The sequence below is a fragment of the Ornithorhynchus anatinus genome, chromosome 2, assembly GCF_004115215.2.
Source record: "Ornithorhynchus anatinus isolate Pmale09 chromosome 2, mOrnAna1.pri.v4, whole genome shotgun sequence".
Lineage (NCBI taxonomy): Eukaryota > Metazoa > Chordata > Mammalia > Monotremata > Ornithorhynchidae > Ornithorhynchus > Ornithorhynchus anatinus.
The window spans coordinates 135,422,299-135,435,545 of NC_041729.1; the positions used below are offsets into that span (position 1 = coordinate 135,422,299).

The window sequence follows — 13,247 nt, forward strand, 5'->3', positions numbered from 1 at the left end:
AAATGTGGCAGATCCATTTTTGCAGGAAGTCCAGTTCTGGTTGCCTTTTATCCTGTCCTCCTTTGTAAGGCTTGTTTCAGTCACTCACCCTTTGGAAAGGATGAATGGCTGTAATGCATTAATTGGTTTTATTTTGCAATGTTTTAATAACAGATACGTATCTCCCCCCCCATTAATATAGCTTCAAATGAGTAGTAAGACCCAGAAACACATTATAAGCCCTCTTCAGAAGTGAAAAATGAAGTTGAATCAGTGACGTGCAGATTTATAACAGAGTGCGAGTGAGAGCGTCACAGGTTTTGACTTTGGGCTAAAGTAGATTTTGAGGGGTTTGCATTAGGCTACGTTGGGGCGTTCTGCTTTGATTTTATGGGGGTTTTTTAAATTGACTCTTTACTCCAATAAGTTTGTTGCAACTAGATCGTATTTGTTCTGACTAGATCAGATGGCTTTGAATTTGAGGCCTCTCGACGTGCACCCCACAAATGTCGATCAAAAGAAGCCGTAATCAACTGGCAACGCGTAGTTTCCGACAGATGTCAAGGTGGGGGTCAATGGACGAGAGATGAGGGGCATTGAGGAAGGGAAGGAGACACAGATCAGCTGTCAACTTAGTCATTGCTTCCAGTTTTGGGGGGGTATATTAAAATAAGATAGTTTTTGAACCCAAGATAATCAGGAAATTATTATTATTTTCTGAGATTATTATTCTTGGCTTATCAATTATATTTATTGAGCGCTTACCGAGTGCAGAGCCCTGTATCTGCGCTTGAGAGACTACAGTGTAACAATATAACACACATTCGCTGCCAGTCTAGAGGGGGAGGCAGATATTAAAATAAATTGCGGATATGGGCCGGGGGCTGAGGGGCGGGTGAAAAAAGGGAGTAAATCAGGGTGGCCTGGAAGGGAGTGGGAGAATAAAAAGTGAGGGCTTAGTCAAGGAAGGTCTTCAATCAGACTTTGAAGCTGGGAAGAGTAATTGTCTGTCGGATATGAACGGGGAGAGGTTTCCAGGCAGAGGTGAGAAGTGGGCAAGAGGTCAGCGACGAGGTAGACGGGATGGAGGTAAAGCGAGAAGGTTGGCATTAGAGGAGCGAAGTGCGGGGCCGGGTTGTAATAGGAGAGCAGCAAGGTGAGGTAAGAGAGGGCAAGGTGTTGGAGGGCTGTAAATAATAATGTCGGCATCTCTTAAGCGCTTACTATGTGCAGAGCACTGTTCTAAGCGCCGGGGTAGCCGATGGTGAAGAGTTTCTTTTTGATGCGGAGGTGGATGGGCAACCACTTGAGGCTCTTGAGGAGAAGGGAAACGCGGCCTGAATGTTTTTGTAGAAAAATGATCCAGGCAGCAGAGCAAAGTACCATCTGAAGTGGGGGGAGAGAGGAGGCGGGGAGGTCAACAAGGAGACCGATATAATAATCAAGAGGAGGCAGGATAGATGCTTGGTTTGACGTGGAAGTACTTTGGATCGAGAGGAGAAGGCGGATTTTAACGATGTCGTGAAGGTTGAAGCCACAGAATTTAGTGACCGATTGAATATGTGGGGAGAGTGAGCGAGATGAGTCAAGGTTAGGAGCCGGTGAGACGGGAAGCGTGGCGGTGCTCTCTTCAGTGATGGGAAAGTCGGGGCTGGGTCAGGGTTTGGGTGGGAAGATGAAGAGTTCTGTTTCGGACATGTTCATTTTGGGAGACTACAGTATGACAACTTAACAGACACATTCGCCGCCAGTCGAGAGGGAGAGGCAGACATTAACATAAATGAATTGCGGATATGTGCCGCGGGCAGAGGGGCGGGTGAAAAAAGGGACCAAATCAGGTGTTGATTTTGAGGTGACGAGAGGACATCCAAGTAGAGATGTCTTGAAGGCAGGAAGAGATGCGAGGCTGCAGAGAGGGAGAGAGATCAGGGCTTGGAGATGGAGATTTGGGAATCATCCGCACAGAGGTGGTAATTGAAGCCATGGGAGCGAATGAGTTCTCCAAGGGAGTGGGTGTAGATGGAGAAAAGAGAGGAATTGTCCTCCGACCAGTGGCAAGTCCAGCCAAATTTAAAACCAATAATCAGCAGCATTCGTCCCGCTTAACAGTTGAGAGCGCCGACATTCTCCAGACGTCGCCGTAACGTCGCCATTTTAAAAGGTCGAAGTTCGAAGTTCGAAACACGATGTGAGTAGTGGAGGGGTTGGAGAAGCGCCCGCCGGCAACGAAACCCCGAGATCCCGCCGGGGCCGGCACTTCAGTTAGAACCACACCGGAGGGTTTTATTCATTTTGTCGCCGTCACGTTGCAGAGGCGGGCGGAGAAGCCAGAGTCTGCAGCAACCGAGTTGAAGCGTCAGACGTGACCTCCCCTCTGAGGAGAGGGTAAAGGAACAGGAACCGTTGGGTAGGAAGAGAGATGGCAAGAGGTAGACTGTTGGGTCATCCTCTGGAGTGTAAGCCCCTTCGGTTTGTGTCTACCAACTCAGTTGTGTGGCTCAGTGGAAAGAGCCCGGGCTTGGTCATGGGTTCTAATCCCGCCTCCGCCACTCGTCAGCTGGGTGACTTTGGACAAGTCCCTTAACTTCTCTGGGCCTCAGTTCCCTCATCTGTAAAGCGGGGGATTAAGACCGTGAGCCTCCCGTGGGACAACCTGATGACCCTCTGTCTACCCCAGCGCTTAGAACAGTGCTCGGCACACAGTAAGCGCTTAACAAATAGCAACATTATTATATAAGAAGAGCTTAACAGATGCCTCATTTATTATTATGGGAAAATGGAACCAGGCAGGAAACGGGCGGGGGTGAGAGGTGGAGAGGCGTGTTCAGAATGATGTGGTAGAAGAATTAATGCAGACAGTGAAGCGAACTGATTCTTTACCGGCGGAAACCACTTGCCACCTATGCCTTCCTTCCTCTTCTCCCACTCCCTTCTGCCTCGCCCTGACTCGCTCCCTTTATTCATCCCCCCTCCCAGCCCCACAGCGATATGTACATATCGGTAATTTATTTGTTTATATGAATGTCTCTCTCCCCCTCTAGACCGTACGCTCACTGTGGGCAGGGAATGTGTCTATTCACTGTTGTATTGCACTCTCCCGAGCGCTTAGTACGGTGCTTTGCACACAGTAAGCGCTCAGCAGATATTACTGAACGAATGAGCCTTTTAAATTATCTCCTCGCCAACATCTAGTGGTGATCCCGTTGATTTTGAGTAGACCAATATATGGAAGTATATCGAGAAGCAGCGTGGCTCAGTGGAAAGAGGCCGGGCTTGGGAGTCAGAGGTCGTGGGTTCGAATCCCGGCTCTGCCACTTGTCAGCTGGGTGACTTTGGGCGAGTCACTCAACCTCTCTGGGCCTCGGTTACCTCATCTGGAAAACGGGGGTTAAGACCGTGAGCTCCATGTGGGACAACCTGCTTTCCTTGTACCCGCCCCAGCGCTTAGAGCAACGCTTGGCATATAGTAAGCACTTAACAAATGTCGTCATTATTATTATTATTATCAAAGTCCATAGCAGCATGAAACCAAGTTTGTATTGAGTATGAAACATCTAGATTCACCCTCCTGAACTAATAAGGTTATAACTCAAAGCGAGGTCTTAAGTCCCTTGCTTAGGTTCCCTCTAAAAAGGGAACCTGAGGGAATCTAAAAGGGAATCTATCCCAGCTCTGCCGCTTGTCAGCTGTGTGACTGTGGGCAAGTCACTTCACTTCTCTGGGCCTCAGTTACCTCATCTGGAAAATGGGGATTAACCGTGAGCCTCACGTGGGACAACCTGATGACCCTGTATCTCCCCCAGCGCTTAGAACAGTGCTCTGCACGTGGTAAGCGCTTAACAAATACCAACATTATTAAAAAGCGGAGGTATATCTGTGGTTAGACTGAAAAAAAAGGAGTCATTGACAAAATTAGAACAGTTTGAGCTTGTATTTAAGAAAAACTGTAGAGTAGTAGGGATTATGGTAAATTAGTGGAACCGCAGCTCCGTTTTTTGTGTTTATCCGCACTAACTAGTCAGAAAGGCTGTTAACAAGAAAATTGGTCTAAAAAAAAAACCGCTTATTTTTCTAAATCAGGAGAGCAAAAATGAGGTCTCTAATAGGCCTCTTTTTGTGTGTGTATGTGATGGTAAACCCTAATGCTTCCAGTTTTAATGTTGATTCAGAATTAACTGTGAGGCTCACCGTTAATGCCCATTTTACAGTAGTGCTTTAGCTTAAATTGTAGTGTTTCCCTCAAGTACCGTTTTCCATCTAAACGGTAAGCAATAGCTTAATACAGTGCATTGCCCCCAGGGGCGATCAATAAATACCACTCCTCCGACCGTATTCCCTAATGCTCTCAGAGTAGAATGAAAGCGATGCAGTTAAGTGAGGACTCCCTTTCTCTTTTCCAGGATCCTTGCAGCCTTTCCTAGAAGCTTGTAGCAACGAGTTATTTTTCCGGACCTGCTCTGTGCTGCTTCGCAACCCTAAGCTTGATACGCAGATATTGGAAAAGCTCAGCATCATACTGCAGAAACTCTCCAAAATTAAGTAAGTGTTACGTTTTCCAGCCGGTCCCCTGTAAGAGAAATTTACGTGTCTTGTCCCTTTCCAGTTGTGTGATTTCCTCCAGATCTAATTTAGATGGTTTGGGAACAAGCTTGTGAATTCTTCTTCTTCTTCTTATCGTGGTACTTGTTAAGCACTTACCATCTGGCAGTCACTGTTCTAAGCACTGGGGTAGATTCAGATTATTCACATTAGGAAGATTCTTGAGGGGAAATCCACAAAAATCTGAATCCATAACCGTCCGATCTTCCCCTGATATCTAGAACCCAAGGAGGGCTGATATTGACCGGTAGTTAAGTATCTTTGCCTTCTGTGCCAATAATAATAATGCTGGCGTTTGTTAAGCGCTTACTATGTGCAGAGCACCGTTCTAAGCGCTGGGGGAGATACAGGGTCATCAGGTCGTCCCACGTGAGGCTCACAGTTAATCCCCATTTTACAGATGAGGGAACTGAGCCCCAGAGAAGTGAAGTAACTCGCTCACAGTCACTCAGCTGACGAGTGGCAGAGCCGGGATTCGAACCCATGAACTCTGACTCCCAAGCCCGGACTCTTTGCACTGAGCCTAGGTGCCTTGACTCACCACGTTTTCCCTCTCCGGCGTTCAAAACCGATCCAGGGTGGTTAAGGAGTATCTGAGGTCCCGGGAAGACGGGAGTACAATAATTATGCTATTTACTGTTGCTTCGACCATGCACGTATAATAATATTTGTGGTACTTACGGGCGTGGCTAGGTGGAAAGACCCCGGGCTTTGGAGTCAGAGATCACGGATTCGAATCCCAGCTCTACCACTTGTCAGCTGTGTGACTGTGGGCGAGTCACTTCACTCCTCTGTGCCTCAGTTACCCCATCTGTGAAATGTAGAACCCCAGGTGGGACAACCTGATTCCCCTGTGTCTACCCCAGCGCTTAGAACAGGGCTCTGCACGTAGTAAGCTCCTAACAAATACCAACATTATTATTATTATTATTACTATATGCTAAGCACAGAAATAAGCCGTGGGGACGAGTCAAGAGAAGTTGGACTCAATCCCTGTCCCACATAGGTCTCACAGATTGAGTAGGAGGGAGAAAGAGGTATTTAATCCCCGCCGTACAGACGGGGAAACCGAGTTCCCTAGAAGTTAAGTGACTTGCCCAGATATCCTACTTGCCATAACGTTCCCGCATGTGCCGTCCTCCATTCCTTACCCCTTGAGCGTATCCGTTTTTTCCTTTCTGTTCTCTCCGCAGTGTATTTTGTCCCTCTAGCGGGCTCGATCGTAATATCTGCGAGGCTGGGCATCATGTGCTTTTAGGATTTCTTCTCCAATTTCTACACCACCCCGTTCTGGTCTCGGTGGGTTGGAAAGTGACATGGGGGACTACTGTATTGGCCTTGAGTACTGGTCATTTATCTCTTCAAAGTAAGAGGCTGGCACCGCGTGTTCCAGAACTCCCACGCCACGAGGATTCCTCCTCCATCCCAGGGGGCCTCGCCCGGTGGCCGGACCAGCCTTCCTGGCCCCCGGAACCGGGGATGCCTTTCATCCAGTGTGGCTCAGTGGAAGGAGCACGGGTCTAGGAGTCAGAGGTGGTGGGTTCGAATCCCAGCTCTGCCACTTGTCAGCTGGGTGACTTTGGGCAAGTCACTTCACTGCTCTAGGCCACAGTTACCTCATCTGGAAAATGGGGATGAAGACTGCGAACCTCACGTGGGACAACCTGATTACCCTGTGTCTACCCCAGCGCTTAGAACAGTGCTCTGCACATAGTAAGCGCTTAACAAATACCAACATTATTATTATTATTATTATTCTCTGTGCCTCAGTCACCTCATCTGTAAAATGGGGATGAAGACTGTGAGCCTCGCGTGGGACAACCTGATTAACCTGTGTCTACCCCAGCGCTTAGAACCGTGCTCTGCGCATAGTAAGCGCTTAACAAATACCAACATTATTATTATTCTGTGCCTCAGTTATCTCATCTGTAAAATGGGGATGAAGACTGTGAGCCTCACGTGGGACAACCTGCTTACCCTGTGTCTACCCCAGCGCTTCGAACAGTGCTCTGCGCATAGTAAGCGCTTAACAGATACCAACAATATTATTATTATCCCAGCTCCTTGAAAACCGGGGTGACTGAGATGCTTCCTAACTAAAGATTAATGCTAGGGGCCCTCTTTAAATGCTCTTTGACCTACACAGTTTAATCTTGCTATTTTGGACTGTTGGTTTTATCAGTTTGCTGTGGCTCAATTCCGTTCAATCGTAGTTATTGAGCACTTAGTGTGTGCAAAGCACTGTACTGAGCGCACGGAAGAGTACAGCAGACCATCCGACACATTCCCTGCCGACAACGAGCTCACAGTCCAGAGGACCGTTTACGATTCATTCCTGTTGTATAAGTAATAAGAATTGGGGTATTTGTTAAGCGCTAACTCTGTGCCAGGCGCAGTACGAAGCACTGGGACAGGCGCAAGCTATTTGGGGAGGATACGGTCCCTGTCCCACATGGGGCTCACAGTCGTAATCCCCATTTTACAGATGAGCTCACGGAGGCACAGAGAAATGCCCAAGGTCACGCAGCAGACAATTGGCAGAGCGCCGGGACTAGAACCCGGGTTCTTCTGACTCCTAGGTCCGTGCGGTAGCCACTAAGGCATCTTACCCTTTCAGCTGGGTGACTGTGGGCGAGTCACTTCACTTCTCGGTGCCTCAGTTCCCTCATCTGTAAAATGGGGATGAAGACTGGGAGCCTCACGTGGGACAACCTGATTACCCTGTATCTACCCCAGCGCTTAGAACAGTGCTCGGCACATAGTAAGCGCTTAACAGATACCAACATTATTATTATTATTATTATTACCCCCACTTAGACTGGGGGCTTCCTGTGGGACAGGTAACTAAATTGATTGCATTGTATTTACTCCAGTTTTTAACGTGGTGAGTTTTTATGGTATTTGTTAAGTGCTTATTATATGCCAGGTAATAATAATAATAATGTTGGTATTTGTTAAGCGTTTACTTTGTGCAGAGCACTGTACTAAGCAATGGGGTAGATACAGGGTCATCAGGTTGTCCCACGGGAGGCTCCCAGTCTTCATCCCCATTTGACGGATGAGCTAACTGAGGCACCGAGAAGTGAAGTGACTCGCCCCCAGTCACACAGCTGACGAGTGACAGAGCCGGGATTCGAACCCATGACCTCTGACTCCAAAGCCCGGGCTCTTTCCACTAAGCCACGCTGCTTCTCTAGGTACTGTATGAAGTGCTGGGACAGACACAAGCTAATCAGGCTGGGCACGGTTCACGTCCAACATGGGGCTCACGGTCTTAAATCCTCACTTTACAGAGGGGGTTATGGGGCTCACAGTCCAAGTAGGAGGGAGAACAGGCGTTAAATCTCCATTTGACAGATGAGGAAACTGAGGCCCGGCGAATTGAAGTGACTTGCCCGAGGTCATACAGCAGACAAGTGACGGAATGGGGATTAGAGCCCAGGTTCTTCTGATTACCGGGATGTGCTCTACCCGCTAGGCCACAGTGCCTCTCCAGGCTGTCAGACCCTGTCCCTGTCCCGCACGGGGCTCGATTAATCTTGCTATGGGACACCATTGGTTACTAAGTAGGATGCTAAGGAGGATGAACAGTCATCGAATCCACATTTTACGGATTAAGAAACTGAGGCCCGGAGAAGTGAAGTGACTTGACCACGGTCCTGTAGAGGCAAGTGGGTGTGGGTGTTGGGGCCGGGTGGGGGGCAAGATTAGACCCCAAGTCCTCTGACTCCCGGGCCCGTACTCTTTCCACTAGACCACACCACTCTTTTTGAGTAGAGAGTGAATGCTTCATACCCATCATGACTAAGACCCAAGAGAGTGACATTTTGGGTCACCCCAGCGGTCCGTCCAGCCTAATATTCTGTCTTAGACATGAACAGAAGGATTCTGTATGAGAAACACATCCCAGCATTTCCCCCACAGTCCTCGTTTTCCTTCCATTAGCCCATTACGGGATCTTGTCTACGAATGTATCCAAAGTTTTCTTCATCCTACTGATATTTTTAGCAGGAACCGTTTGCTGCGGGAATGAATTTCAGGTACTTCACCCTTCCCGGAGGCAGGGGCCGTATCTTTTGTATCCTGGCAGTGCCCAGTGTTTACAGTGCGCGGCATGTAGGGGAAAGTGGATATTTGAAGTGGGGTGATGATTATCGTACGAGCCAACTCCGCTAGCTGAGGCCCTAAAACTCAACACTCGAGCCAATCCAAGAATCGTGTTTTTCCGTCCTGAGAACAGCTCAGATTTTCTCCACGCTACTGAATTCCCACTCGGCGATCCCATCACTTAGTATTTCGTGATCCAGAAATGCGACGAAACGGGCGGTCTTAGTAACCAAACCGTGTCCCAAATCTATGAAGTCATTTCCTCTACCCACCTTGATCATTTCTACTTAATTTAACTTTTTAAAAATAGTCCTCCGGTCGAATGTCTATTAATGGGCTCGTCTCCGGTCCGCTCTCATTTCAGATGTAAGCAGCGTGGCTTCGTGGAAATGACACGGGCCCGGGAGTCAGAGGGCCTTGGTTCTAATCACGACTCTGCTCTCTGTCTGCTGTGTGACCTTGGGCAAGTCACTCACCTCTCTGGGCCTTAGTTCCCTCCTTGGCCAAATGGAGACTCAGTGCCTATTTTCCCTCCTATTTAGAATGTGAGCCCCATGCGAGACTGATTATTTTGTACCCACCCCAGCACTTAATTCAGTGCTTGGCACATAGTAAGCACTTAACAAATACCGTCATTAATCCAAGCATTCACTCAGTTCTTTTCCAAGTCTCGGTAGTCAAACGGAACCAATCGTTTAGTGCTCAACCAGGTCTTGCCGTGAGTGTGTAAAACCACCAAGATGTAAATTAGAGCCTTTTGTCGAAGAAGGTGGGCTTACCGGGTGACTTGCTAAATCCATTAAGCAAATTAGAAAGGGATCTAAAATTTAGTGTTCTTTATGACCGCAGGTGCCATTATTGAGGTGGCTGGGAAGTTGGGGAAGGAGTGGTCGTCGTGAGATGGTTTCTTGTACTTCGAAGCATAGGAAGTCAAGGAGTAAACAGATACCCCATCTCCAACAAATAGGAACTCTGGTTTGTAAAAACATGATTGTCAGCCGCAGAACCACAAGGTGCTTCGAAAGGGGAAAGTAAATATTACCCACTTTGAAAGATCAAATCGGTTCACAGGCTAAATAAGATCGATTCCTTTTGTAGCAATCTTTCAGATCTCTCTTGAGGTCTCCCTTCTCACTTTCCTTTCAAACATACGCTACTCAGTTTCCTTGCCACTAGGGCTTTACTTAACCACATTTTTTTTTGCAACGGTTTTCAACATCAAAAAACATTTTTTGTCAAAGAGGAAGTTCCCTCTGCCTTGCTTGTTTTGATGTTATTAGATGCCTATTGCTGCCTGTCGGAAAATCAGTCAGTCGGATTTCTTGAGCGCTTACTGTGTGCAGAGCACTGTCCTGAGCGTTCTGGATAATACAGTGTAACAAAATAACAGACACTGGGTGAGCAGTGAGCTTACAATCCAGAGGGGGAGACGAACATTCATATAAATAAATAAAATGCGCAAAAGTGCTGTGGGACATGGTGGAGGGATGAATAAAGGAAGCACGTCAGGGTGACGCAGAAGGGAGTGGGAGAAGGGAAAGGAGGAGTTAGTCAGGGAAGGCCTCTTGGAGGAGTTGTGCCTTCAGTATGGATATGAAGAAGGAGGGCGCTCCCGGCCAGGGGCGGAACGTTGGCGAGACGCCAGCGGCGTGAAAGAGGAGATCGAGCTACAGTGAATAGCTTGGCATTAGAGGAGCAGAGTGTGCCGGCTGGGTTGTAGTAGGAGAGTAGTGAGGCGAGGTAGGAGGGAGCCAGGTGATTTGAGTGCTTTAAAGCCGGTGGTGACGAGTTTCTGTTCGATGCGGAGGTGGATGGGCAACCGCTGGAGGTTCCTGAGGAGTGGGGAAACATGGCCTGAACATTTTTGTGGAAAAACAACACGGGAAGCCGAGTGAAATATAGACCGGAGTGGGGCGGGACAGGAGGCAGGGAGGTCAGCAGGGAAGCTGATGCAGTAATCGAAGAGGGATAGGATAAGTGCTGAAGTAATAAAGTCATAAATATCTGTAATTTATATTAATGTCTGTCATGGCCCGCCTGGAAGGTAAGCTTGTTGTGGGCAGGGGATGTGTGTGCTGTTGTATTGTACTCTAGCACACAGTAAGCACTCAGTAAATACCATTAAATGAAGGCTCGGAATAATGTAGCCGTTTGGATGGAGGGGAAAGGGCGGATTTTAGCGATGATGTAAAGGTCGAACCACAGGTTTTAGTGATGGATTGAATATGGAATATGGATCGAAAATGTCATTATAGTGAAAAAATCCCAGTCACCTGTGATTAATTTCATGCCCTAAATTCTCATTTAGGAGTAACAAGAAGCTGTTTGAACTTTTTACTATTCATCTGATGCTTCAGGAGATTCAAAGGACAGCACATCCGGACAATGCTTTTCTCAGCATCAACCTCAATTCAACGCTCTTCAACCTGGGGATGACCAAATGCAGCTCCGTGGCCACCACTACAGTCCATTAGGAGTCATCTTTTTGGTCGGTTGTTTGATGTATTTCGTCTGAGGAGAAATTAACCAGAACGACGGAGACACTGACAAAGCAAAGTTATCCGGTGCGCCATTACCGTCTCCTGTCAGGGAGTGGAAGGCGTGGATTTTTTTAAAAAAACTTCCTTTTTTTAACACTGGAACATTCTGTCTTTTAAACCCAGATACCACGGCCTTGACAGGTAAAGTTCACGCTGTCGTTTGCCGGGCCTCTCGGGAAAACGTCAGTTTTGAATTGATTGCTTGTTACCTTTAGATTAAGCCGAGGAAGAAGTGTCGGGGTCGGGGGGAGTCCATTGTCTTTTCCCCGAGCGACAGCCCTCTTGAGGCTGTGGTTCGGGGTGCGTGTGCTGAGGAAACGGAACGAATCCCCATCCATTCCCGAAGAGATTCCACAACAGGATCAGTCCTCCGGTACGTGGGACTAAAGACAGTTGCGAATTTCACCCTTTCAGAACTGTTTTTCTCCAAAGAATAGCATTTAGAGTCTTATTCTGAAATAGGGATATTTCTGTTCCCTGAGGCACAGTGGAATCCAGTGGAATTTAAAGGCTTTCTTGAACTGTTAGCCCTCAGTGCTTTAATTCATCCTTGAGCAGTCTGGTTCTTTCAAAATTTGGGCCCACCAAAAGAGGCATGAGCAGATACTCTGAGGAAATGGTATCCAGGAGGTTGTAGCGTTGGGAAGCTTTTTCAGACTTGTCAGGGCTCTTCTGCCGGTGTAATTAAATTGGGAATTGTTATTAGGAGGTGCTTGATTGGGCTGTTTCTAAGAGTTCTTAGAATCAAATAACCAGGCTCCTGCTCTTTCAAAATGTTCAACTTCTTGGAGGTTAAATATTCCTTGCCTTCTGAATGGGTTTGGGCCCTGTCTAAATCATACTTTCCCCGATCTCTTCAGCGGCAGCAAGAACCGCGTTCAATATGGACAATTCTAACCCTGTTCATTCTTGTTAAATATTTTTTGCCTTCTGAATGGGTTTGGGCCCTGTCGAAATCGTACTTTCCCCGATCTCTTCAGCAGCAGCGAGAATCGCGTTCAACGTGGACAATTCTAACCCTGTTCATTCTTGTTAAATATTTCGTCTAAAATATTTCGTCTAAAATGTGTTTGTCTAAAATAGCGGTCTCTGGTCACATATGTCTTGAAAGTGTGTGTGTGCGCGCACGCTGTAAAGAATGTTTATGGAAATTTCAATTTTTAGAAATTTCCCTTTCCCTTCAAAAATACGGAATTGGTTGGAAGCGATCTGTCCCATTTCCCATGCGAAATAGTTCCCGGAGGCAATCGGTTGTTCTCCTTATTGTTGGAAAATCACTTGTGCCTAGATAACTGCTTCAATCCTAAAGAGCGTTGACCTTTAAAACCCTAAAGGACAGACCTTAAATTTGAAAGTAGTCATTCAATTTAGTGGAAAAAGCAAGCACTCCAAAAGAGGTATGCTGCAGAAGAAAAAAAAAAAAAATCAGCGTACCATTTTTGCAGAGGTTTATTTTTCTCCCACCATTTCCTTCAAATTCTTGGGGTCTTTTAAATCTTTTATATTTGAACTGTTTTCTCCATAAAAGTAATCACAGGAAAGAATGTTTGGCAGTGTCCCTGTTGCAGAAATTAGTTTGTGTTGCTGCACTGTGGCCCTCTAATAGTCGTATTTTAAAGCACTTCCTATCTAGAGAGTGTTCCGTTGGGCCTGCGTCCCTCTCAGAGGCTGGAAATAAAACACTGAATATTTAATTTCTTTTTAAATAGCTGTAAAGGTTTTGTACTTAAAAGCATTTGTTTTAGAGATGGATGAATAAAATGCCTTTCCTTTTACTGTTTTAAGCTTGACTTCTTGTTTTGTTTCTCCTAAAACGTTCCCGATATAGTTCACTTGCACCTCCAGCCCGGAAACAACATTCACACTTGGAAGAGAAATTCCTTGCTACGGTAGATCTCAGAGATGGATCTGAGGAGCTCTGAAGAGTGAAGCAGAGGATAGAACACAGGGGAAGAGAGGAGAGAGGCACAAGGGGAAATGTTGGGGAAGAGAGGAAAAGACAGGGCAGAGACACTGACAATA

At 46.9% G+C, this 13,247-nt stretch overlaps 1 protein-coding gene across 2 annotated transcripts in view; it reads left to right on the plus strand.

The window, feature by feature from the left end:
• The window catches only part of CCDC138 (coiled-coil domain containing 138), a 76,710-nt gene extending 63,701 nt beyond the window's left edge, over nucleotides 1-13,009 (plus strand). For both annotated transcript variants that reach the window (XM_029057570.2, XM_029057571.2), the window contains 2 exons: nucleotides 4,380-4,518; nucleotides 10,994-13,009. In XM_029057570.2, the coding sequence (XP_028913403.1) occupies nucleotides 4,380-4,518; nucleotides 10,994-11,159 (305 nt within the window). In that variant the 3' untranslated portion in view covers nucleotides 11,160-13,009. The remainder of the gene's footprint in view (nucleotides 1-4,379; nucleotides 4,519-10,993) is intronic.
• Nucleotides 13,010-13,247: the final 238 nt, after the last annotated feature.